The 27,781-nt window shown below is 36.0% G+C and overlaps 1 protein-coding gene across 1 annotated transcript in view; it reads left to right on the top strand.

Annotated features, from left to right (window-relative positions):
- Positions 1 to 26,273, top strand: part of rasl10a (RAS-like, family 10, member A) — a 41,890-nt gene extending 15,617 nt beyond the window's left edge. Inside the window, exons 2-3 of the mRNA XM_028458367.1 lie at positions 16,858 to 16,982; positions 24,809 to 26,273. Coding sequence (XP_028314168.1) covers positions 16,858 to 16,982; positions 24,809 to 25,079 — 396 coding nt within the window. The 3' untranslated portion in view covers positions 25,080 to 26,273. The remainder of the gene's footprint in view (positions 1 to 16,857; positions 16,983 to 24,808) is intronic.
- Positions 26,274 to 27,781: the final 1,508 nt, after the last annotated feature.

Here is a 27,781-nt window from a genome sequence, read left to right as displayed (position 1 = left end):
ACTCAAATGAATACATAATATTTCCCTTAAATAAATAAAAATTGGTCACAAACTCTAGGAAATGTAAAGTGAATATCCTGTTGGGACTGAGATCTGTCACTTATTGCTTGGATATTGTCAGTTTCTTAGATATTTAGTATTTTATGTATACGTAGAAGTGCAAACTAGGGCACAATAATGTTGAAATTACTCATTTTCTCACATAAAAATCTGTGGCCTTCTTGAGCTCAAACTGCTCCGTATTTGACCCCTGAACTATAATAAGGTTGACGACCCTTTACATCATCATTATAATGATTATCATTTTTAAGTATTTTCAAGTACCCCCCGTAGTGCCACCGCGTGCCCCTTGGGATACACGTACCCCTATTTGAGAGACACTGCTCTAAATAATGAGAAAGTTAAAGATGTTGATGTAAACCTCTTTTGTTTACTGAAAAAAGGATAAAATCAGGTCGCACAAACCCTTTACTCGCTAACTTCAAACACCAGAGCGTGTCAGCACACTGTTTATGGGAGAATAAAGGTCCCTTAGGAGAGCTCTTCTTCTCTGCTTCATTGTCTACTACCAAACCACAGAGTTGGAACTGTCACCCTCTGCGTTTACAGATTTTTTTTTTTTGGGTCACAACCGTTTTTATTGTCTTTTGGTAAAAAAGAGAAGTTTACATCAACATTTTTAACTTTTTATAGATTATTTAGAGCTCATGTGTCAAAGGGAGTGGGCTAAATATGGCCCTTAAGATCATCCAATTCGGCCACAGGAAAAAGTTAAAATGACAGAGAAAACATGAATCAATGCATAATGTACCAAATATTTAAGTTGTAGCTATCTTTATCTCTCCAAATACACAAATGTAATAAAATGACAACATTTGCAGGGGCTTTTGTGCCTACATCACACGACTACGGCCTTATTTTATCGCAAGTTGTGGAAATGACTCAATGGGTTTCTGAATTTCAAGCATTTTCCTGCAGAATTCTTCTAAATTACAAAAAAATGGTCTTTAAAAATGTGTTGATCTTGTAGAAACTGATATCCGTCACTTATTGCTTGGATATTACCATCACCTTTTGTACATCCAACCTTCAAACACATACTTATTTGGCCATAATTGACAACTCGACTTTTGCTCCCTCTATATGAATACATACTTCCGACAGGCACTGTACTAGTTTGTAAAAACAGTAGAGGATCCCTTTAAGTACTTTATTGTTTCCTTCCTACTGAGACCTCTGAGAAGATATTAAGTTTCTACTCATTTTCAGCGACTAAATGGTGCTCATCGCCCATCAGGGACCGAGCTGGTGGGTGTGTGAGAAGAAAGCAACGAATGTGAGCAGATGCATCTCATGACTGTATAGGAATGTGTGTGTATGTATGGTAAAGGTTGAGCAACATGAGAAAGTGTCATAGCACACGTAACACTCAGCCTTAATCATTTCATATCAAGTCGTATCACACTGCGCGAACATTCCAGTCGACGTAGCCAGGAGGTTTTTAATTTGGCATCTCTCTCCGTGGTGGCTGCACACACAGGCACAGGAAGGAAACCATTATCCCAGCGCTGCCTGCCACCATATTTCTATCTGACAGATTTACGGTGTCGTTTGCAGGCCAACGACCGCTTTCCTCCTTCTTCTTCTTCTTCTTCTTCTTCTTCTTCTTCTTCTTCTTCTTCTTCTTCTTCGTCTTCTTCTTCGTCTTCGTCTTCGTCTTTGTCTTCTTCTTCTTCTTCTTCTTCTCCTATGCTCCCATCATTACATGTCCCTTTGTGAAGCCCACGCTGGTGGATGTGGTGCCTTCTTCACTCGTCCATATTCATGCCACAGCATTGTGACATAATGAGCAGCGTGTGGTGCCAGCACTAAGGCTAATGATTCGACTAACGTGCTGTACACAGTGAAATTGATTAAAGCCGTGTTCCTATTTGATCACTCTTAAGATTCGCTGCAGTTCGTTAGAACAGGGTTCTAGGGATGCACCGAAATGAAAATTTGAGGCCGAAGCCGAATAAAATATAAAACCTTGGCCGAATACCAAATGCGGTTGTTAAGTTTTCCACTATTTTTTTTAAATAGTGCATAAATAGCCTGGAATACATTTTTAGACATGTTTTTTTTTAAAAGAAAGTTAATGTTTATTGAATATTATGACATTTTTTTGATATTCCAGTAGCCTTTGCTTTTCATAAAAAGCACAACAAAGTTTTTTATTGATATTAGGCCTTCAAATAAAACAAAACATGCATTCAAAAAAAAACTAAAGTGCACTAAAGGGGAGGTATGATGAAAAAAATCACTTTATAATGGTTTTGCTACAGTGATATACATCCCTTTAACCTCATTCAGACGGCCAAAGTTAAAAATGTTATTTTTCCTCCCTTTCTTGTTATTCCACATTTTGTAAAAAGTCAGCTTTAAACAGGCGAGTAGAATTTTGCCCACGTTGGTAGGTGACGTCACCTAACACGCCTCCTAGAATGTGAGCTCCTCCCTCTCCAACCATCTAACAGCTAAAACAAGCACTGCGGTTTAATATAGAATATATATTATACTTTATTGCCATATATGTAAATACAAACTGCACTACTTTTGACCCATTATTGTCACTTTTAACCTCTTTTCACCATGATTTGTGCTCATTTTTGCCAATTTAACCACCTTTATGATTTGTCATGCCCATTATTTGCCAGTTTTAACTAATTGTTCATACTTTTAAGCCAATATTGACACTTTGAACACCTTTTATTACTTTTTCTGCCAGTTTTTGGTCACTCTAATTTGCAGCTTTTAACCAATTTCTGTGGTTTTTAAAATCCCACTTCACCATAATTTTTGGTCACTTTAAACCCATTATTTATTTCTGGTCAAAACAAGGATTTACCTCTTTAAGATGACTGTGTACTATGGCGCTAATAACATTTTGTCATGCCCATAATTTGCCAGTTTAAACTAATTGTTCCTACTTTTAGGCCAATATTGACACATTGAACCCTTTTTACCACTTTTTCTGTCCATTTTTGGCCACTCTAATTTGCAAATATTAACCAATTTCTGTGATTTTTGGTCACTTTTAACCCATTTTATATCTGATTAAAACAATGATTTACATCTTTATGATGACTATATCCTATGGTGCAAATAATAATAACATTTGTGTATAACAGTGGATGTTATTCTGATGAATAAATAAATTAATAGATTCATAGAACAATGAATCATCATTTTGCTGACTTTATGGATGGACCCCAAAAATCTTTCCCCTTTATTCCCCCTAATAGATGGCCCTGTCTACACATGACTGTTCTTCAATGTTCATGTCTGTGTTCAACCACCTTCAGGTACTGTGGGGGTCCCTGGTCTCTGGAACCTTTATTTTGGGGATCACGGGCTGAAAAAGGTTGCGAACCACTGGTTTGATGGATACTGTCAGAGTAAGGGTTACCAAATGTGCTTTTTGCAAAGTCCTCCTAACATTTGTGATGAATAGACAACAGAACAGAGTGAGTCAGAACGCCTCCATTCTGATGCCTTGCTTGGCAATTTCTCATCAGCTGAGAGATATTGTAAAGAGGGCGCAGAGATACGCTGCCAGGCTATTTCTGACCTCATTTCCACCGCACCGACAGACACTTTTATCCCTTCAAACATCGGACATGCGGGCCTGGATTTCGATTGTTTGACTGTGAGGCAGTGATGGTGTAATGACAAGTGTGCCTGGCTGCTGCTGATAGCAATGCATTTAGAGAGCATCTGTCACCATGTGTCAATAGGATGTGGAGACACATGGATTTAAAGCTGACAGAAGAGTCAACAGCGTTTCCCTTGTTCTTTTTGAGGCTGTCGTTCTGGCCCGTAACGCGTCTTTATGACTTCCTCCTACACCAAAAGCTCCCTCCCCCTCCCCCTCCTCTGCTGGCTCTGGTCATTTGGCCTCCGTATCTCTGCAGATTCTCTCTGTGATAGCAGCATGGAGATGATTGCTTTTTATGTGCCACAATGTGTCGCTTTGACCCCCTGAGGATTTATGTGTCACATTCCCAAAAGCCATGTCAGGGGTCAATTATAATTGTAATTGATATTTCATTACAGTTCTGACATAATTATAATTGGAATTGGAAACCATCTGTTGCTGTTGTAATTGTAATTGAATTGGAGTTGAGTTCAGATAATCTACATTGTAATTGGAATGGAAATTCTATAAAAAATGTCAATTATAATTGAATTGTTGTACACCGCCCATCAAGTTGGAATGAAGTTTTTTTCACATACCTTCCCTTTCCATCTTAATCAGGGGTTGCCTTTTAGAGCAGTGGTTCTCAACCTTTTCAGCCCGAGACTTCCAAAATAAAGGTTCCAGAGACCAGGGACCCCCACTGAACCTGAAGGTGGTTGAACACAGACATGAACATTGAAGAACAGTCATGTGGAGACAGGGTCATCTATAAGGGGGAATAAAGGGGAGAGATTTTTGGGGTCCATCCATAAAGTCAGCAAAATGATGGTCCATTGTTCTATGAATCTGTGATAAACACATTTATTTATTTATCTGAATAAATTCCACTGTTATTGAGAAAGTTTATTATTAATTGAGCCATAGTATATAGTCATCTTAAAGATGTAAATCCTTGTTTTAATCAGAAAAAAACAAGTTAAAAGTGACCAAAAATGGTGGAAAATGTGGTGAAATTGGATTTTAAAAACCACAGAAATTGGTTAATATTTGCAAATTATAGTAGCCAAAAACAGACAGAAAAAGTAGTAAAAAGGGTTGAAAGTGTTGATATTGGCTTAAAAGTAGGAACAATTAGTTTAAACACGCAAATTATGGGCATGACAAATTATTATTAGCGTCATAGTACATAGTCATCTTAAAGATGTAAATCCTTGTTTTGATCAGAAATAAATAATGGCGTTAAAGTGACCAAAAATGTTGGTGAAATGGCATTTTAAAAACCACAGAAAATGGGTGAAAGTTGCAAATTAGCGGTGAATGTAGTTAATTTGGCAAAAATAAGAATGAAATATGGTGAAAATAGGTTAAAAGTGACAATAATGGGTCAACATATGCAACATTAGGTGAAAAAGCGGTGGAAAGCGTTTATAAATGCTGAAAATGTCTTGAAAGTGTAAAAAATGTGCAGAAAAGGCATTGAAATTTGATGGAGAAGTGGCAGAAATTGAAGTAATGTAGCAAAAATATGGCAAGAAAAAGTGATGAAAAAAAATACGACAAGTTTGGTGTAGCTGCAGAAAATTGACTCAAATGGTTCAAAAAGAATTCCTAGTTTCTTAAAGACATCTGGCGACCCCCTCCCAATGTCTCGTGACTCCAAATTGGGTCCTGGCATCACGGTTGAGAACCCCTGCTTTAAACTACTGGTAGGAAAGTGAAAATCAAGGTTTCAAACCAACTGAGCTTTAGCCTTAGTCATTTTAGTTTCATTTAGAATACTTCAAAAATAAAATCCTTAGTTTGACTTTAGATTTCTGGATTGAAATGATTGAAGAGGATGTGAAGCTGACTGATATCCATAGAATAACTGGCTTTTAGCTGGTTTTCTACTTAACAAGCAATGAGAATAATTTTCATTTTGCCGTCCAACATTTGCCAGGAAAGCTGACGGAATATATGAAATCTGTCATAAATCCTCCACCTGTGCTAAGCCCTCGTTAGCTTCTCTTTTCAACTCAACCATTCTTTTCTCTGAAGCCCTGGATGAGCTGCACTTGATCCCTTTTAACTTTCCCTTTTCTCTCACAGCCTGAAACCAGGATACTGACGTATCCTCCTCAGGTACAAGTACTGTTACTTGATTGAAATTGTACTCAAGTACAAGTACAAGTAAGTCATACATAAAACACTCAATTACAAGTAAAATGTAGCTCAATTAAATAGTACTCAAAGTTAAACTTACTTGTTACTTTCACCCTCCACATTTATTTTTGGTAATAAATCTTGCCATCTTGTATACAGTAAACATCTCATGTATAAACTTAAAAAGGAAGAGACCAAATCTACCACAACTTTATTTATTTTTCACAAAGACATCAGGTTTGTCAAAATGTCCAATTATTTTTTTTAAAAAAATAAATGAATTCAATTCAAAATAAAAAAAAAAATCTCACATTAAATATTATGGCTACATTTATGAACTCTAAAACTGAGAAAATAACCTAAAATAAAACAATAATGATTTACTCAGTAACGGTTGGGTGTAGAAATGTAATGTATTACTTTACTTCTTTTAAAACATATGTGAAATGACTGATTTATAAATAAACTCAAAAAAAGTACAAGTACCCGTGAAAGACACTCAATTACAGTAACGTGAGTATTTGTAATCCATTCCTTTCACCTCTAGTTATCAGAAGCATTACATTTTTGGACTGAAATGATGCAAAGAAAATAAGCAATTAGCAAAAATAAGCATGGGAAAAAGTGGCTAAAAGTTACACTAATGAATAAATATATGCAACATTAGGTGGAAAAAGTGGTGGAAAGGGTTTATAAGTGCCTAAAATGTCTTAAAAAGTGGAAAAAAAATGTGCAGAGAAGGTATTGAAATTGGATGGAGAAGTGGCAGAAATGGGAATAATGTAGCCAAAATGCATTAACAGGAGCAAAAATATGGCAACAAAAGTGATTTACATACTTAAGTACAAATAAAATTACTGATTTAGAAATATACTAAAAAAAAGTATACAAGTACCCATAAAATTAACTCAATTACAGTAACGTGAGTACTGTAATCTGTTACTTTCACCTCTTGAAACCAGCTACTGACAGTCCACTCTGTATAATGTCAAACAATAAAATTTCACAAAAAGATTAATGAAATCTGATGATGTTTAATGGTTTTTTCCCTGTTGAAATCATCCTCGTGTAATAGATGTTTCAGCCCCAGGGGATGTAATAGTTTTAATTGCAAATGATCAGGTGTAGCTTATGTGTGGGGTATCTCTAATAGCTCAGCACCCTTCCCCCCACCTCCCTCCTGCTTTTCAGCATTTTATCCATCCTAACCACTTATGACCATTAAGCAGCTTCCTCTATTATCAGGAGACACAACAGTTCTGTCGTAACCTGCTGAAAACTGACCATAGCCTGTGGTTGTCAGGGAAACGTGCTCTGTTTGTCTCTCGAGGAGCGAAAGGATGAGATGCTCTTTTTTTTTTTTTTCTACTGCTGCTCTGTGGTAAGAAGAAGTGTTAGGAGGAGGATGCAGATATACTGGCAGCACCAGATTCACAATCACGCTCCCACAAGCACACTCACACACACACACACACACACATGCATTCTGCATAAAGATGTCATCTGCTCGCTGTGTGTTTGTAATGTGTCTCTTTCTGTTTTTGATTCCTGCATTTTCACCGTGTTTCTGGCTCCTCCTCCACATTTAAAAACAGGACTTAGATCACAGGGAAATATGAGATGAGAACACAAGCTGCTATTTTTAGCTTCAGGGATGTGAGGCTGCGACTGTAGCCAATGTGTGTTTGTCATGTCATCAGCTGCCTCAATTATCACTGAAGTGTGATCATCTCACTCTCTCTTTTTCTATGAAAACTCAAACTGTGCCACTAAAGAAAACAAAAAAGTCTTTTTTAAAGAAGGGGTTTTTCATCCACTGTGTGCCATGGGAAAGTATTTCATTTCACTTAATTGGTCTAAAAAACATTATTGAAAACTGACACTCTTAACGTTTAACAGCACAGAACAAAAATGTAATATATATATATAAAATATGAAATTATACAATGTGTGAAAAAATACATTACATAAAACAGAGACTTTGATAAAAGAATATATATATATATATATATATATATATATATATATATATATATATATATATACTTTTTTTTTTAAATAAATATTAAAAAACTTTTTTTTTTTTTTAAACCACTTGTGTGGTGTGAGATATGGTCAGATGTGGGAAATTATTTTATTTTACCTCGTTGGTCCATATAATGTTTTTGAAAACTGACTCTTAACATTTAACAACACAGAACAAAACTAAATTTAAAAAAAAAAAATAGTGTAAATTAATTTACGACTACTACTACTAATAATATTAATATATTTGTATATATAATTATAAATATAATATACAAATATGTAATGTGAAAAAATGCATTACATGAAACAAAATAAATATAAATATTATAATATAAATATTTAACAAAATAAAGTTAAATTGTATTTCTAATCATATTTTATGTTTGTTTGATTTGTATTCAAGAGACTTTGATAAAAGAATCACTGCACATATTACACTTTTTGGAAAAAATAAATATTTAAAAAAATCATATTTTTTTTTTCCAACCACTTCTGTGCTGTGAGAGATGGTCAGGTGTGATGTGGGAAATTACTTAATTTCACCTAATTGGTTCAAAAAACATTTTTGAAAACTGACTCTTACCGTTTAACAACACAGAACAAAATTTAATTAAAAACAATAAACTATTTGACTACTAGTACTACTAATAATAATATATTATATATAATTATAAATGGAATATACAGATACAATATATACAACAAAACTAAATCTAACAGAATAAAGTTGTAGTTCTGATCATATTTAATATTTTGTTTGATTTGTATTCAATACACTTTGATTAGAATGACTGCATATTGTTAATTTATTACACTTTTTGTTTGAAAAATGAATATAAAAATCATTATAGATGTTTACAGTATCGCCTTTATCTATCTATCTATCTATCTATATATATATATATATATATATATCTATATATATATATATATATATATATATATATATCTATATATATATATATATATATATATATATATATATATATATATATAAACTTGTTTTTATGCATACAATCACACAGTACAAATCACATCATAGTAATAAACATTATTCATTATTCAGTACAGTCAAACATTGTCCTTTACAATTTTTCCATAATTCTGAGATATATACTGTATATATTTTTATAGCTTATTTTGTATTAAAATACTCATTTTAGGATTTTTAGGAGAACAACATAAAATCACAGTTAGTTGGACTACTGACCCCGAACTTTCCCTAAACAAGCCACACTACAAAACTCACTCACACGTGCTGTCCCTTATAGGAGAAAAACACTAAAGTGGAATTTTTCATCAGCAAATTTAACCCACATTTGTTTTTCTAGTAAGATTTTATTGAGGTGAAAATATTGAGATTTAGATCGTATGTCGTCATTTTGAGAAAAAATGTTGAGATACGAGTTTTGGTCCATATTGCCCAGCCCTAGTGCATTTTGTTAATCTAATTACACTTTTTATTTGAAAAAATAAATATAAAAATCATAATAGATTTTTTTTTCATTGCTGTTCATTTGATTGCTATTAAAAACAAAGAATGACTACATGTTGTTATTTGTACATTAAATAAATCCAAATCCAGATTATTTGATTGGAAGAAAATTGAGAGCAGGAATAAAAAAAGACCAGTTTCAGAAGAAGACCTGCCTCATTATTCTCCTCATGACGTGTGAGGTGAGGGCTTTTTCTTTTTCCTCTCAACAAAAAAACATCTTTCTCGTTGATAGCTCACGATTATTATTAGTTTCCTCAGCCTGTTATGTAATCTTCCACACTTTTGTCAGTCGAGTGATTTAATTGTAACGTTGTGTGTGATGCTGCACACTATGTAGCAGGAGGAAAAAATCCTGCTCTAACGAATCCTTCAATCAGCGTTTCACTGCTACACACAAGCATGGTCGCGTAGCAGCCTGCATGCTAATGAAGAAGCAGAGAAATCAGTTGTGATCATCAGTGCTTTGATATTTGTGTTTCCACAGCAATTAAAACGAGATGGGACGTATAAAGCAGATCAGTTTGAAAAGCAGGAAAAATACAGTGGTAATTAGGGCTGAGCGATATGGACCAAAACTCATATTTCGGTGTTTTTTCTCAAAATGGTTATAGACAATATAAATCTTAATATTAGAAATGCTGAAGGTCAATCCTTAGGTGTGCTTACCTTTGGTGTTACCCCTGCCCTCCCACCACAGCGTGACTGTAGCTGCGTTTCCATCACCCTTGGAAATGTGCAAAACCTAAGAAGCGCAATAGAAACTAGTAATAGAAACACCTGAATTTCTAAACAGCACCCCATCATTGCTAAAAAGTTTTTATGCTTTCATGAGGAGGAATTTCAGACGTTTCGATATTGATGTGTCGCTAAAGCGCTATGGAAACACTTTTTCCGCCCATAATCAAGGCATTTTTTGAATTTCCCCCTAGTGGCAGGTCAACCAAAACCCGGAGGTTTAGTTAGTCTTTAAGTGAGAGATTTTGAAACGGGACTTTATTCATCCATTTGTCATACATTCAAAACGCGGCTGTGTGGGAATTTCGCTCAAAACGTGATGTGATTCGCTGCTTGGCTGTAAATAGTACGTTTCATAAACATTGTTCACTGCTACCCCTTGAGGAAAATGGGTGAAATGCAGAAAATAATTTCACTACTTTGATTAATAAAGTATACATTAAGAAACATCTTGTGTCTTAATCTCACATGATTTTAGCGTAATGCCTTCGTTTTCATTAATTCTCTGTTTACTATGAAACGTTCAGCTAATACCCAGAGGTGTCAAGATCCGATATTGATATCGAATATTGGTCCGATATCAGCCAGAAAACGAATATCGGAACTGCATTAGACTGCATCTAAAATCTCCGATATAAGCGCTCCGATAAGTTTTTGTTGTTTTTGTCCACGCCCTCAGTTGTTCCCACCAAATACTGACAGTAAAAAATGACTGAAGTGAACTTGAATTGCTGACTATTGTTCTCTGAGTAACATCACTTGATCAAGCCTTTTCTAACATTCCACACTACAAAATAAGTAATAAATGTATGTATGATTCGTGCCGATATCGTGTTGGATCGATACGGTATCGGTCAACATTCAAGGCTGCAATATCGGCATCGCATCGGACGTGAAAAAGTTACTATTACTAATAACAGTCGTTGACTCTGTTACATCTTTTTTGCAGAACATTTAAAAGCCAGTGAAGTCATGTGAACAAGGAAAGATGATGAAACGGAAACTGTGTAAAGTGACGCAAAAATGGGTAAAACCTGAAACGGAAAATGGGAGCCTGTCAGAGTTATTAAAAGTAACAGTAATTCAAAGCCATTCAAACAAAAGTGAAAAAATGATTTTTCCTCAATCATCTAATTTACATTTCAGAACTGAGTGAAAAAAGGGTTAACTCACTTCTAGATAATACAGCATTGTTTGCATTGAGCTGCTACACTGTTTAGAGGCTCTTTCTTTACTCTGACAACCCTTCTTAACGGTCATTGAAGGTGCTTTTCTTTGCTTCCTTGATAGAATGTAAGCTGATCCCATTCCCTTCCCATTTATTGATCAGGGCAAACACACAGCTATTCATGTGTGAATGTATCGAGCGCTGGATTTGATTTTAGCCGCTTGTTCTGTCCAGCTTTAGTATTTTATTGAGGCAAAGTTATCGACTCGTGATTTTAATCACAATTACAAAAGCTGTTAGTGTATTGTTTGCAGTTCCCCTGTTTGTGCTGATATACAGTATCATTATGGAGCTGCTTCTCACACCAAAAGGGGATTTCTGTCTTTCTGATGATGAGTGTGTCTTGCTTTAAAGGTCCAGTATTGTGCTATTTTTCACTCATCTCCATTTGTTCTAAGAACTTCAACAACATAGTATTTGAGGTTTATTTTCCCAAACTCGCCTGTTTTCTGGAGTTTTAGCCTCTGAAAAGTGACTTTCATGACTCTTCTAAAAACAGGCTGCTTTTGGGCCACAAACACGTCAGATCATGTCAAAGGCGATACGAGGCAGTATAACTGCTACTAAAAATGGAACTGACAATAAGCGCTCACATTGCGCTTTGGATTATACTGAACGTAAATATAATATCTGTGGATAAAGGGACTAATGCTTAATGGAGCAGGTTCACTGGTTCTAAACTCCCTGGTCCATCACTGTGGGATGTTGATCAGTCCCTTATATTAACCCTAACTTCTCCCTGGACGCTACACCGTGGCTGCTCCTCAGGGAGGGGTTAAATGCAGAAAAAATGTTTTGTGGATGTAGCTATACATACAGGTATATAAAGTATAATGTATATTCTGTATTAAGTGTTTGTTTCACCTGTGAGGTATTTTGAGAGGGAGGAGCTCATGTTCCTATAGGATAGGAGGAGCCAGGATTGTCAGGAGGAGGAGTTTCCACCTTATGATGTCATGAGGGGGCAAAAATCCAACTCGCCCATTTGGAGCTTACTTTTTACAAAATGTGGAATAGCAAGGGAGGAAACAAAACTTTTTCAACTTTAGGATGTATATTACTGTATCAAAACCATTATAAAGTAAATTTTTCATAATACTTCCCGTTTAAAATCTGCCCTCGTCTCAAACACACATTTACAGTGTTGTTGTTTCTTCTTCCAAACCTCCCTGGGTTGTTGTTACTTCCTCCCTCCTCAGTGGTGGGTGGGTCTGTTCTTCTCCCGCTGATGTGAGGATGGGGTCCTTAGAGAGCAGCCGCTTCACTGCACTTTTCCGACCTGGCAGTTTGAGCTGTGAGCCTGTGCTTGTTTGTCAGTCTCTGAGGAGCCTCTTAGAAGCATGTTGTTGTGTTTCTCATCCATCTAGAACCTGATTTGTTGGCCGATTCTGGCCCATTAGTTCCAGTAAAGGCGGAGACATGATGGAGCTTGTAAAGATGTCTCTGTCATTGCCCTCTTGTTTCATGTCCACTTCATTTCCTGCTCCTCACTTTATATCTGTTTTTAAATCTCCGTCCAATTGCCAACGTTTAATGAGTAGGTCATGGATCATGGATTGCACTTGTTGTGATGCTCACTGTTTTAACACTACAGTCAGATGGAATTAAACATGCTTGCTCTTTTATTGGGTGAACATTGCAAGGACTTGATTGGACGCCTTTCTCTCTCAGAGGCTGCTTTAATCTCTAAAAATGTTAATACAGCAGAGCTGGAAACTGCCCTGCAGGAATTCTGTTCCACTGCACATTCATGATGCAGATATCCTCTGACGAGGCCAGGGGTTCTCAACCCTGGGGTCAGGACCCCATTTGGGGTTGCGAGACACTGTAAGGGGGTCACCAGATGCCTTCAACAAACTAAGAATATATTTTTTAAACAATTTGAGCCTATTTTTACCCTTTTTCTGCAACTACACCAAACTTGCCCTATTTTAAACTATTTTCATCACTTTTTCTTGTCATATTTTGGCTCCTTTTATTGCATTTTTGTGACATTACTCCTATTTCTGACACTTCTCCATCAAATTTCAATGCCTCTTCCGCACATTTCTTCCACTTTCAAGACATTTTCGACACTTAGAAACACTTTCCACCACTTTTCCCTCCTAATGTTGCATATGTTGACAAATTATTTTCACTTTTCACCTCTTTTCACCATATTTAATGCTTACCGTATTTTTCGGAATATAAGGCTCACCGGATTACAAGGCGCACTATCAATGAATGGACCTGACTGGGTCTATTTTAATACATAAGGCGCACCGGTTTGTTATTATTAATATTATTATTATTAAGATGCATTAAGGGAAATAAAATAGTCAGATAAGTCAAACTTTATTCAACTCATTAACAATAACTCTCAACATTGTTCAGGTTTAACACATAAAATACAGAACAATACACTCACTTTTTTAGTTCAGTATGTTGAAGCACAGTAGTTAATTTCATACATAAGGCGCACTGACGATTTTTGAGAAAATTAAAGGATTTTAAGTGCGCCTTATAGTCTGAAAAATACGGTATTTTTGCCAGTTTAACCACATTCATGATTTGTCATGCCCATTTTGTTGTTGTTGTTCCTACTAATTGTTCCAATATACTTTGGTATAAAAGCATCAAATTTAGCACATATACTCTCTAAGGGCCACTATTTTGGAAAAAGGCGTTGGCCACTCAAAAATTCAATATGGCGGCCATTTTTCAAGATGGCCACCAATGCTTTTCAATGGTTATTATATTAGCAAAAAATGCTTGTATCAGGCCAAACGAGGTGTCAACGGAAATTTCTGCTCCGCCCGAGTCCGAATATGTGCATCCCCCCGGGTAGAGTCAGGACTTTGCCCGCTAGAGGTGAAACACTCAATCATCTCAAAAAACTTGGGAAAAATTAAAAAATGCTCGGATCTGGTCAAACAAGGTGTCAGCGGAAAGGTCTGGGTCTCCCGAGAGTTAGAACTGTGCCCGCTAGAGGTGAAACACTCAATATTAGGGCTGGGCGATTTTGCGATTTTTTTCAAGGAAAATTTGAGTTTGGATTAAATTTTCGATTTTTTTTTTTAATGCACTTAAAAATGACTGCAGGCATCAGATATATTGTCTAAAGTGCAACTTCATTGCTGTGATTGTACTCAAGAGTTAAAATGCAAAGAACAATCACAAAATAAAAAGTAAATGAGACTCTGTCATTCAACTATTTCAAGCTTTAACCCAGGTTTAAGCAAAAGTAGATTAAATTTTCTGATTAAGAAATCAGATAACTACATATTCTACAACATATAACATTACAAATAAAAAAAATATTAAACTCTTCCCTTAGCATCTCAGCATAGTGCAAATAAAAATTTGAACATGCCTGAGGCACACATATAAACTACTCAAAGGGTAAATTTGATTAATCGATTAAATCGATTTTTTGCCCAGCTGTACTCGATATGTGGTTTGTTTTTGGCTTGAGGCCGATTTTGGTTTGGTGTTTTCCTGCACCAGGGGTAACCTCGGTCAATGGGAGAAAGCAGTGTCTGTTCTTCAATGTTCATGTCTGTGTTCAACCACCTTCAGGTACAGTGGGGGTCCCCTGGCTCTGGCACCTTTATTTAGGGGGTTGAGAACCACTTGTTTAGTAATTTAAGATACTATTAAAGTTCTGACATGCATTTATTTTGGTGTATGCGTCCATCAGACGATGGACACATTCTGGTTGTAAACAATCATCACTAACAACATTCAGTGGCGTTAACAAATGACTCAGTTGACGTTAAAGTGTTGGAAGACAATATTCCACAGATTTATTACACAATGGCTGTCAGGTTGAAACACTGCACATTAAATATGGATCCATTCAGTCATGTTGCTCGTGGCTATCTGAAGGTTGCTGCAGAAATGCTGACTCATCCCAACAAGCAGTAATGTTTACTTCAGTTTCTTGTTAGTTATCGTAGCTGAACATGTGATCATCTAATTAAAAGCCATATAAGAGGCATATCGCGTAAATGTTTTAGTTTAATGGTTTTGAATTGAATTCTTTATTTCTAATTCACAGCCCTGACTTTAATGTCCTACATTTGAATCTATTCTTCAACGTTTCAGACCAACATTTGTTTTATCATTTCTATCCCTAGCCAATATTGATATCAAATATTGCCTTGATATTATAATCTAATTTGATTTATCAAGTCTTCTATTTTACTTTTTATTTATTTCATTCAGTTTTAAAATATCCGTATGTTTAAGATTTAAATTTATGTAACCCGATGGTTTATACAAAATGTGTATGTGTTCTATCATTCTATATTACAAAATAGGTAGTGAAATAGATTTTTACCTTTTTGTTTTGTTTGCGGCATCAGTGTCACTCACTCACTACAGAGCACCGTTTACGACTGTCTTAAAGGGGCCGCGAACTGAATGGGTCAGTGTTCTTAATAACTGCTTTCAGCAACTCAGACCTGACTTGAAACAAGCCACACTAAAGAATTTACTCACATTTTGTCCAAATGAGAGGAAAAAAAAGTGGCACAAAGTGTTAATATTGTGCTGCTGGTGATTAGTTTTGTTTATTTTATTTATTCAAACAGTTTAAAATAAATACTTTCAAACATACAAAGTGCTCTGGCAACAATTAAGGCTGCAATATTGGTATTGTATTGCATTTACGCATAAATATTGGTTCAAAATCAGAAAAAAAAAAAATATATATTTAACTTTGCCACAAAATTTGCCATTTCTAACATTCCATACTCTCTCACCACAAAGCTCTGTTTACACACCTCTCACGTGGCCCCTTAAAGGTCTTAAAGGGGCCACGGACTGAATGGGTCAGTGCTCTTAAAAACTGCTTTCAGCAACTCAGACCTGCCACGCTGCAGAATTTTGTGGCACAAAATGTTAATAATGTGATGCTGGTGATTTGTTTTGTTTATTTATTTTTTTATTCAAACAGTAAAAAAAAAAAAAAATCAAACATACAAAGTGCTCTGGCAACACTTAAGGCTGAAATATTGGCATCATATCGCTTTTACAGTCTATCATACCCTGCTGGCGTTCCATCCATCCTGCTTTTGCAGCAGCAACAGTGTCGTCTGTAGATTGGACTATTGATTCTAATTATTAATATTTTTTAAGTATAATTACTGTATCTGTTCCTTCATGTTAAGTAATGTCAGCTGTTTGTGATTAGTCATCTCCACCCCTATTCTTTTGAGCGTGCACATAGCCAGGTTAAAATCACCTGGTTTAAGTTGTCTGCCTTTACTGATTATTTAAAAATAATATTCATGGCTCAGTGTTCAAACTAGAGTAAATATTTAGTTAGGATCTATTCCTCCATTATTTACTTTAAAATTCAGTTTATTACGCAATATATTTTGTATCTGAAATTCTTCTCTTGTATGCAGAACAAAAAATGCCCTATTGATTTTTGAAAAAACTCGAAGTTTTGGACCGTGAAGTATTAATAATGCTGTATGCGTAGCTCCTAATTCATCCACTTTGTTGTTTGATCTTTTCTGTCCTTGAGCTTTGATTAAATTGCTTGTTTTTATTCTTCAGGAGTGGTTGGATCTGCGCTGTAGAGGTGTCCGTAATGCCAACGCTTACATCCTGGTCTATGACATCTGCTGCGTGGAGAGCTTTGAATACGTCAAAATGATCAGGCAGCAGATAGTGGAGAACAGGTACACACACACACACACACACACATACACACACACACACGCACACTTCTCAGCGTCTGTCATATTTCTACACCGGACTTGGGCAACTGGCGGCCCTTGGACCGATTTTATACGGCCCATAACGTAAATGTACAAAATGACAGAAAAATACACAAAACAAAAGCAAGAATCTGTGATTTAATCAGTGTGTGCTGTCTTACAAAGCTCGTTGGAGCTTAACTCATTCAGTGCCAGCCATTTTCAGATTTTCTACCCCCCTCAGTGCCAGCTGTTTGAGCATTTTGACTGATTTTAAAGAATATTTTCTACTATGACTATCTGAAATCTGACACCAGATTCTGAAAGATTGAAGCCTCTACTTTCATAAAAAAGAAACATTTGTTTCTGGCTCGTTTCGTTCTTTTGTAATCAGCTGTTTAATAGAGCAAGTTTTACACAAATCTTCAGTTTCAGAGCAAAAAGCTGAGAAAAAAAACCCTATCCGTGACTTTAAAGCTATTTTTTTTGCTTTAGTGATCACTCTAACATCTGAACATTGTTTCCTATATAAAACAAATTTCTTACTGTATTTTGGCGTTCCTCCAAGTTTCTCTCCGATCATTCTGCACACACGTAACTTCCTCTTCCTCCGGACATGCAGAGTGTCACTGCATTCCCCGTTTTTTTTATGGTTTTATTTCACCATCGCCACACTATCCATGAGTTCCACACATGCTCTGGTTGAGTGTGCGCTGCTGTGAACGTCAACTCTCGTACGTAGCGCCATTTTCTGTCTCGTAAACGCCTTTCCTCCTCTCCCTCTTAGCTCTGCTGAGCATGGATGATCTTTCATTCAAAGGTGTGCTGCTACCTCCGACATGTCACCTATTATTTTGCTTTTTGGCTCACAGGCTGGGGGTATTTTATACCCCATCTCCTCCCTCCTCCCGACATGCAGGGATGACCAGTTTGGCCTGGTTAGTTGATGGTTTTATCTCACCATCACAACATTATCAATAATCCACTCACGTCCACACATGTTCTGTGTTAGTATGTGGTGTTATGAGCTGCTGGATACGTCACAATATCACTCTGTAGCGCCATAATCTCACTCGTTCCTGCTTCTTCCTCCTTTGCTGGGTAGCATCAGTGGCTAATCTCTCATCTAAAGGTACACTGCTGCCATCTTCAGGGCACAGTTGGTCACTACATCACCCCACAGCTTAGATTTTGATGAGGGACCTCCGCCAGGATGTCCGCCACTGAGTGAGGTAATCACTTTGGCAATTAATACTGAACGGCTAGCCTGGTCGCAACCAAGTTTGGCTATTAGTGAGTCCTAAAGCCCCGCCCCCTGACCAATCAGATCTCTTAGAAAATGACTTGCCCATTAAAATATGATCCTGGTTGGTGCAAACCTGACACCTGTGTTTATGAAGAAGATTATTAATTACAAATGCAATCCTTTCATTTACCGATGACATCCTTTAATTGAAATTAATTTATTTTAATTGAGTAAATTCTTATCGACAATTAATTGGTAATCGATTAAATGTTTGCATCCCTACTCCAAACAACACAAAACGACAACAAAAATACACAAAATGGGGGCGGTGTTTAGCTCAGTGGGTAGAGCGCCCGCCCCATGTACAGAGGCCATAGTTCCTCACCTGCAGCGGGTCAAGGTTCAATTCCCAGCCTGGGACCCTTTCCTGCATGTCATTCCCTGCTCTCCCTGACCCCCTTTCCTGTCAAGCAACTGTCATATAAAGGCCACTAGAGCCAAAAAAATCCTTTAAAAAAAAAAAAAAAAAAATACACAAAATGACTCCAAAAAATATACAAAATTACAGACAATCACAACAAAAGTACACAAAAAGACAAGAAAAACTAAAAAATGACTCCTCAAATCCACAGTACTAAAAAAAGCAAAACAACAACAGAAATACACCAAAATACTCGATCAAACCAACACATTTTTGTGGCCCCCGCTGTGATAAAAGTTGCCCACCTCTGTTCTAGACACATGGCTGCAGGGACAACTGCGTGTCTTTTATTTTGAAGTTGTCTTGTCAACCTTTAACTCATGACAACATGTAATGTCACAGTAATATATGATTCCATGATGGAGACAGTGATATGTGGCATGCTTGTCTTGTTATATTTTGATTGGTTCAGCCCTTTCCTACACCGTGACAGTTTACTAATGACATTGAATTATTGCATCACTGCACAGAGATGGAGATCATTGCACAGGATTCAGAGATTAATTTGGGAACACGTCGGCTTCTGCCATCCACAGAAAAGCAGCAAAGGACCAATAGATAAAATACTCATGTTACTGTAATTAAGTTGCTTTTATGGGTACTTTTTCTTGCCATTTTTTTGCTCTATTTAATGCATTTTTGCAACATTACTACCATTTCTGCCACTTATTAATCAATTCCAATGCCTTTTCTGCACATATTTTCCACCTTCAAGACATTTTTGGCACTTATAAACACTTTCCACCACTTTTTCCACCTAATGTTGCATATGTTGACCCTTTATTGTTACTTTAAACCTCTTTTCACCATATTTTATGCTTAATTTTGTTTAAACTAATTGTTCCTTCTTTTTATTCCACTTTTAGGCCAATATTGACACTTTGAAACCCTTTTACCACTTTTTCTGTTCGTTTCTGGTAACTCTAATTTGCAATTTTTTAACCAATTTCTGTAGTTTTTAAAATCAAATTTTTGCTCTTTTTTTTATTACCATTTTTCTGCATTTTTTTAGCCAAAAAAAAAAAAAAACAGATTTACATCCTCATTTCATTCCAAAAATGTAAAGCTTCTGATAACCAGAGGTGAAAGTAATGGATAATTTACAAGTACTCACGTTACAGTAATTGACTTGCTTTTATGGGTACTTGTACTTTTTTTGAGTATATTTATAAATCATACTAGTACTTAAGTACGTTTCAAAAGAAGTAAAGTAATTCATTACATTTCTATACCCAACCGTTACTGAGTAAATTATAATGTTTTCGTTTTAAAATGATCAATGGACATTGTAAAACTACAACAAAATGAAATAAGCAGACAATAATCCAATGCAATCACATCATAGGCGACCAATCAGATTAAACGTAATGCACGGCACCAAAACAGCATTAAATGGAGGTTATTTTCTCAGTTTTAGAGTTCATAAACGTAACTATACTTAGACTCTGAGAATTTTTTTTAAATTTTGACTTGAATTAATTGGTGTTATTTAAAGGATTTTTTATTTTATTGAGACACCTTTGTGGAAAAGAAATTAAGTTCCAGTTGTGATAGATTTGGTCTCTTCCTTTTTAAGTTTATACATGAGATGTTTACTGTATGTAAGGGAACCGTGGCAACATTTATTAACAACAATAAACATGGTGGTTGAAAGTAACTAGTAACCTTTACTTTGATATACTATTTAATTGAGCTACTTTTTACTTGTACTTGAGTATTTTATGCATTACTTACTTTCAATTTCAATCAAGTAACAGTACTTCTACTTGAGTAAGATACATCAGTACTCTTTACACCTCTAGTTTGTAGTCATGTTTGTCATTTTGTGTGTTTTTGCAGTCATTTGGGTATTTCTGTTGCAATTTGGAGTATTTGGAGTAAATTTCTTTGCATTTTTATTGTCCTTTTGTGTATTTTCTGTTATTTTCTGTGTTTACACTATGGTATATCTTCTGCCATTTACTTTGAGTACTATTTAATTGAACAACTTTTTACTTGTACTTGAGGATTATGACTTACTTGCACCTGTAACATTACATCTACTTGAGTAGGATGCATCAGTACTCTTTACACCTCTGGTTTGTTGTCATTTTTGTGGATTTTTGCTATGGTTTTGTGGATTTTCTGTCATTTTGTGTGTTTTTGCAGTCATTTGGGTATTTCTGACGTAATTTGGAGTCATTTTCTTTGCATTTTTATTGTCCTTTTGTATACTGTTTTGTTATTTTATGTGTTTTTACTATGGTATATCACCTGCCATTTACTTTGAGTACTATTTAATTGAGCTACTTTTTACTTATACTTGAGTATTTTATGTATGACATACTTATACTTGTAACACTACATCCTCTTGAGTAAAATATATCAGTACTTTTTACACCTCGGCCATGATTGATGTCTAGTTTTAAGTGAAAAGGTCTGAGCGTAGTTATGAAGAAGAAAGCACAATGGAAATGTATCAGCTACTCCATCGGCCCCACTACTGGCACACATACATATATTTACATATAGAAAGCTCCATTGAAAGGCCTGACTTGTTTGCTGTCGTGTACATGCCAAAAACTGCCACCACACAGTTCACCTCCACGAATGCATGAGCATGAACGTGTATGTACTAAGACTGAAAGCTATTATCACCAGGAGCTGAGAAATGGAAGCAATGAATGCAGCAGGAGTAAAAAAAAAAAGAGAGAAAACGTGTTATCGCGCCAAGATCTGACGTCAGACCTGGTAGAAGAAGACAAAGAATGGTGCAGAAGCAAAGACAGTGTATAAATAAAGATATTAGATAACGGAGAGTTATTTCTGTTGGCTGGTAAAAAGAAAAAAAGGAATATTCACAGCTATAAATAGTACTCTAGAGTGTGAATAGACAGCAGGAAAATCTTAGTTTGTCATATATTTATTATTTTCTCCTGTTGGAGTCTTTCATCACAAATAGACGCATGCTCCCACTTTCTGTCAGGTTTGGGGGTCACTCAGTGCTTAATTTGTAAATCATCAGGTCCTGGAACAAACCTCGGGTGGTGTTTTAGCAGTAAGAGAGAGACAAAAATGTCACGGAATACAATTTTTAAAGTGCCTTTTGCTAACTAAATGGGTCAATAATATCATGTGAACACAAACAACCAATTAACCTAAATGTTTAATAAAATAAAGATGAGTCAGCGTTAAAGAAGCACGAACAAACGCCCATTACGGAGCATCCGTCTTTCTCTCTCTGAGTGACAGCTGTCACATCTGCCATGTTTCAGCACCGAGGACAGCGCAACATCAGCACTAATTTAGTCACAAAGGTCACTAAACTTTCAGAACATAAAAAAGGCACAAATACAAAATATTCGCAAACTTTTACACCATAACTCCTCTTATGAATCAACAGCACCGCAGAAAATGAAAATAAAACTCACAAAATGAGAGCAGAATATACAGAACAACAGCAAAAACAGACTAAACCCTTTATAGTTCCCTGTATTAATCTTCCTATCTGTCGCTCTTCTAAATGCTGAGATGATCATTTTATAACGTGGCCCTCGGATCAGATAATCACCTTTTTGTGGCCCCCGCTGTGAGCGAAGTTGCCCATTGCTGCTACATAGGCCCAGATTTGAGCTGATCTTGTAAGTTTTCTTTAAACCTTTATAGTCTTATTTTAATCATTTAAAAAAACAAAAAAATAATGATTTAATTGTAATCTCACCTACTGTACTTTTTTACTTTTTTAGTAAATTGAACCCAACCTTCCTGCTGTGAGGCCACATTTCCAAGCAGCAGTTAAATTTAACTCTGTTTCAGCAACGTAACGTAAGTCCATAGGGAGAGACTGAAGCAGAGCTGAAATAGAAATGCATTTACAGTTTAAGCGAGCCATGACAAATATGTCGTTTTTTTTTTTTTCTAAACATGTTCTTAACCTCTAACAAAGCCTTGCACACTGAGCACGCCTAATGCATTAATGCATTCACAGACAGAAACCAGGACATGCTGTGCAATATTCCAGCCTGGAGGCAAAGCTCTTAAATAGTGTTGCACATGTGTTAAACTCCAGCCCGCGGCACAGAGTAGAAAAAACAGGAAAAACACTGATTCAGTAACAAGCCCCATCGTTCACTTCTATTCACTAATGCATTGTTTTTGAGTACATTTTCTTGGATCTGTAACTGACATCTATTAATGATAAACATGAGTAATGTAATTTAAAATGTAGGAAAAATTTGTTTATTAAACTGCCAAATAATGGGCATGACAAATTGCGAATGCAGTTAAATTGACCAAAAATAAGCATGAAATATGGTGAAAAGAGGTATAAAGTGACAATAATGGGTCAACGTATGTGACATTAGATAGGGAAAGTAATAGAAAGGGTTTATAAGTGCCGAAAATGCCTTGAAATCAGAAAAAATATGCAGAAAAGGCATTGAATATTAATGGAGAAGTGGCAGAAATGGGAGTAATGTAGCAAAAATGCATTAAAAGGAGCAAAAATATGGCAAGAAAAGTGATGAAAATAGCGTAAAATATGGCAAGTTTGGTGTAGTTGCAGAAAAAGGGTAAAAATAAACAAAAATGGGTTCATAGTAATAATATTCTTAGTTTATTAAAGACATCTGGTGACCCCCTCCCTGTGTCTTGCGACCCCAAAGATGAGAATCCCTGCTGTATATATGAATAATATCCACTGTTATCCAGGAAGTTAATTATTATATGCACTATATTATATAGTCATCTTAAAGATGTAAATCCTTGTTTTAAGCAGAAATTAAATGGGTTAAAAGTGACTAAAAATGGTGGAAAAGGTGGTGAGATGGGATTTTAAAAACAATAGAAATTGGTTAAAAATTGCAAATTAGAGTGACCAAAAACGGACAGAAAAAGTAGTTAAAAGGGTTCAAAGTGTCAATATTGGAACAATTAGTTTAAACTGGCAAATAAAAGGCACGACAAATCGTAAAGTGATGGAAAATGTCTTGAAAGTGGGAAAAAGGAAGTGGCAGAAGTGGGAGTTATGTAGCAAGAATGCATTAAAAGGAGCAAAAAAGTGATGAAAATAGGTTAAATTATGGCAAGTTTTGTTTAGTTGTAGAAAAATTGATGAAATGTGCAAAAATGGGATTGTCAGAAAGTTAGTTTCTTGAAGGCATCAGATGACCCTCTCCTAAAGTTGAGAACCCCTGCTGTAAACTATTGCTGAACAGTGTGGTGGCATGTAAGTTCTATTCCTCTAGTGCAGTGTTTCTCAAATGGGGGTAGAGAGAGAGAGAGCGAGAGAGTGAGAGAATTAGGTGTTGGTCCCACCTCAGGTGTGAGATGACCTAAAATGATTAAAACTATAGAAATAGATCTATTCAGGAGCCATTAAATAGGTGTTTTGCAACCTTGGGGTTGGGGTTGCCAGTGTTTCTGAAAAATGTAAATGGATTTTTGAATTTTTTTTAATTCTTCTTCTTTTTTTTTTTTTTTTTGATTAGAACAACATCCATCTTAAACAACTATATTTCTATACTTTCTATACTTTTGTAAAATTGCGCATGCTAAAATAAACAGCAACTTTTCACAACATTTAGCAACAAACCAAGTTTAAAAACGCATGTGAATTTTTTTAATGTTATGATCAGATTTACACTAATGATTGTGAATCTAGTTCAACTAAAATGCAGTAAAAAAAAAAAAAAAAAAAAAAAAAAATTGATCAAAAACTAATTCTAGAAAAAAATGTCTTTGGGGTCACCAGAAGTTCTTGATATCAAAATGGGGTCACGGTCAAAAAAAGTTTGGAAACCACTGCACTAAAACCTGTTTCATTCTATTTATTTACTAAATGAAATTATTTAAAGTCTGTGTTATCACTCGTTCATTCCATCATCATGATCTATTGTTGTTTTTAAATAGTTTTTTAAGCAAAATGTTGTAGTCGGACATGGGGGTACTTGGATTCAGAAATAAGAGAAAGGGGGTACTTGAGCCATAAAAGTTTGGGAAACAATGCTCTAGTGCACCCCACAAGCCTCAGGAGCAAAGTGAAAGCGACCCCTTAGTTCTCCAAAATAAAGTAACGTGTGTTTTCTCTGCGTGTTCCTACAGGGAAGGCAGCAGCAGCGAGGTGCCCATCCTGGTGGTGGGGAACAAGAGAGATTTGCAGCGGCAGCGCTTCACGCCCCGCAGGGCTGTGTCAGTCCTGGTTAAAAAGACTTGGAAGTGTGGGTACGTGGAGTGTTCTGCCAAGTTTAACTGGCACGTGGTGCTGCTCTTTAAGGAACTGCTGGGTATCGCTGTGGCGAGGGGTATGCGTCAGAACCACACCTCCATCCGTCTGCAAGGAGCACTACAGAGAAACCGCTGCACCATCATGTGATGCTGACACCTCCCCCCCCCCCACGAGGAGTGGTGGAGCTGCAGTGGAGAAAAAAGACTTCTGATCTAAACGCTGGAAACATACCCTGTGGCCTCCTGCTTTACTGAGCTGATTTTAAACATGATGTTTAGTAGACTTGTGCGCTGTAAAAGACTCTAAAATCGTCCACACACAAGCTCATCCATCCACTTCCTAATCAATAGTGTGTTGACACAAAGGAGGTTAAAAAAAAAAGAATGGAATGATGACAAAACTAACAAAGCACAGATTTTTTTGGGTTTGTTTTCTCCTCACATCTACTCCACTTTTAACCATTTCAAGACTGCGCTTCCCAAAATAACACAGCAGCAGGTCTGTAGCTAGACTTGAGGCAGCAATATCGTTGAGTCTTCCTTTAGAATTCAAAACATTCAAGAGTCGAGGCTCAGAGATAATCTATTTGGAATATTTTTAGCAGTAATTGAAGGACAAAAAACACCAATAGAGATAATGGAATTGTGTTGAAATGTACATAAAATATGCCCCCTAACTTTAGCCTTAGTTGATTGTAAAAAGGAATGGTGTTTTCAGGTATAGGGCCTCTGATTTTCCGTGATAACAAAAAATAGGCGGAAAAAATTGAATTCATGTTCTGATGCAGAAAAAATCAATCTGACCTTTTTTTTTTATTTTAATTCTTTGTGTTAATTCTGACCACATGTTGTAGGGCCTCCAATTTTCCTTAATCGCAAAAAACATGTAAAAAAAAAAACGGATTTCACATTCTGAAACAAAGATCAATCCGACACATACAAAGCAATCAGACTTTTTTTCCCCTTTTTTTATTCATTTGAAAATCTGGCTCCAAATGACATGGAAATGCCTCACATGCATGTTTTCCAACAATATCATGCATTTACACGCTATTTTTCACTGAAAGTGTGACAAACGGACAAATATGTCTAATTGCGTTCATAATCCCACTCAAATACTTGCGCTAATTGTTGTGGTCCTGTGTCATGTGATTGAAAATGAATGCAGAGCTTCATCTGAAGTGTGTTTTTAATAGAGGTGTGCATTGCCATGAATCTGACGATACAATACGGTTCACCTTTTGCATGTCACGAAACAATATAAACCGATAAATCCCGATACTAAACTATACAATAGTTCCAGCCAGATAAATTTTGTCTTCATTTTGAATAGTATGTTAAGTTTAGGTTTTGTTTATTCAGACAAGGTTTTTCAGGAATTTTTTTTATCTCCGGACATGTTTCAACTGTCAACTGCCAGTCTTCATCAGAGGAGTTCTGCTGATAGGCTTTGATGATTCCTTTGAAGTTTCACTTGACTTCCATGTAAGAGTTCCAGCGAGATTCACCTTTTGCATGTCGCGGAACAATATATACAGATAGTATCTCCAGCGAGATTCAATGTAACTATTACATGGAAGTCGTGTAACTTCAAAGGAAACATCAAAGGCGATCAGCATACTCCTCTGACGAAGACTGGCAGTTGACAGTCGAAACATGTCAGGAGATAAAAATTTCCTGAAAAACCTTGTTTGAATAAAGTTAACATACTTAACATAAACAATACGTTATACGGTGATATCAATAATTATGAATTTCCCTTTTACAAGTACAAAATTTTGCTTCTAAAACTGGTTTTTATTCTGTTAAGTCCATACATTTAAAAAATAAATAAATAACCATATATGTAATCATGTATATGTTGGCGCAATTAAATGTTTTTTTTTTTTATCAATACAATAATCGCGCGGTATAATATTGCGATATATCGCTGAATGGATTTTTTCTTACATCCTTAGTTTTTAATGTGTTCAGTTCAGATTATTGTAATTGCATTGAAATCTAAAAAGGCTCTGGTACAGAGACAGGTGTAGCTGTTGGTGTATTAGCTGAACTGTTAATGAGTTTATTTGGTGACACCTCACAGCAGTCACAGGTGCACAGGGCTGATTCACCAGTAGGCGGAAAAATAAAGTTTTTGGACCATATCACACATTTTAATGGTGTTTTTCCTGTAAAAACGGGTGGTAGAGGGTCTAGCAGTGAGGCTAACCTAATGTTGCATAATTTCAACCATCCCGTTTTTGCTTATCATTTGAAGCATAAAATATTAAATTAGTTGACTCTATATTTGATAGGATTTCAGTAATTTTAATAAAGTAAAGTCACCAAAATACGGAAAAATGTTGAAACGTAAACAAAATGTAAAAGTGTACAGTGATGCTGACATGGGTAAACTACAGAAGCGGATTAGGGCCAATTTTGGTGGAGAAAATTATTTTGGGCAAATCAAGAATAAATTAGAAAAGACAAAATTAAAGTCGAAATTTCGAAAATAAACTCAAAATACAAAATGGTGATAAAAGTCAAAGGTTTCCCAATTCACCATATACAACATCAGTCTCCATCTGTTTCCATAGCTCCTCAATGCTCCACCTCTTCCAAACTTGACTGGTTTTTCCTTCTGAACAGATGAAGTTTTTGTCCTTAAAGACTTTACGCCGTGTTTATGAGCTAAAAGAGAAAGAATCTCTTTGTTATTAAACCCAACTTGGGAGTATAGTTTAACGCATTCATCAATACACAGCATTTTGTAGATGGCCATGATCTGCTGTTTGTTGCCATCTGGTGAATTGGCCCTCGTCAGCTTCCGTAGATTTGACTTCATTAGCAAACCTTCGACTTTTATCA

The sequence above is a fragment of the Gouania willdenowi genome, chromosome 9 (genome assembly GCF_900634775.1).
Source record: "Gouania willdenowi chromosome 9, fGouWil2.1, whole genome shotgun sequence".
NCBI classification, from domain to species: Eukaryota; Metazoa; Chordata; class Actinopteri; order Blenniiformes; family Gobiesocidae; genus Gouania; species Gouania willdenowi.
This window is presented reverse-complemented; position numbering and strand designations above follow the sequence as displayed.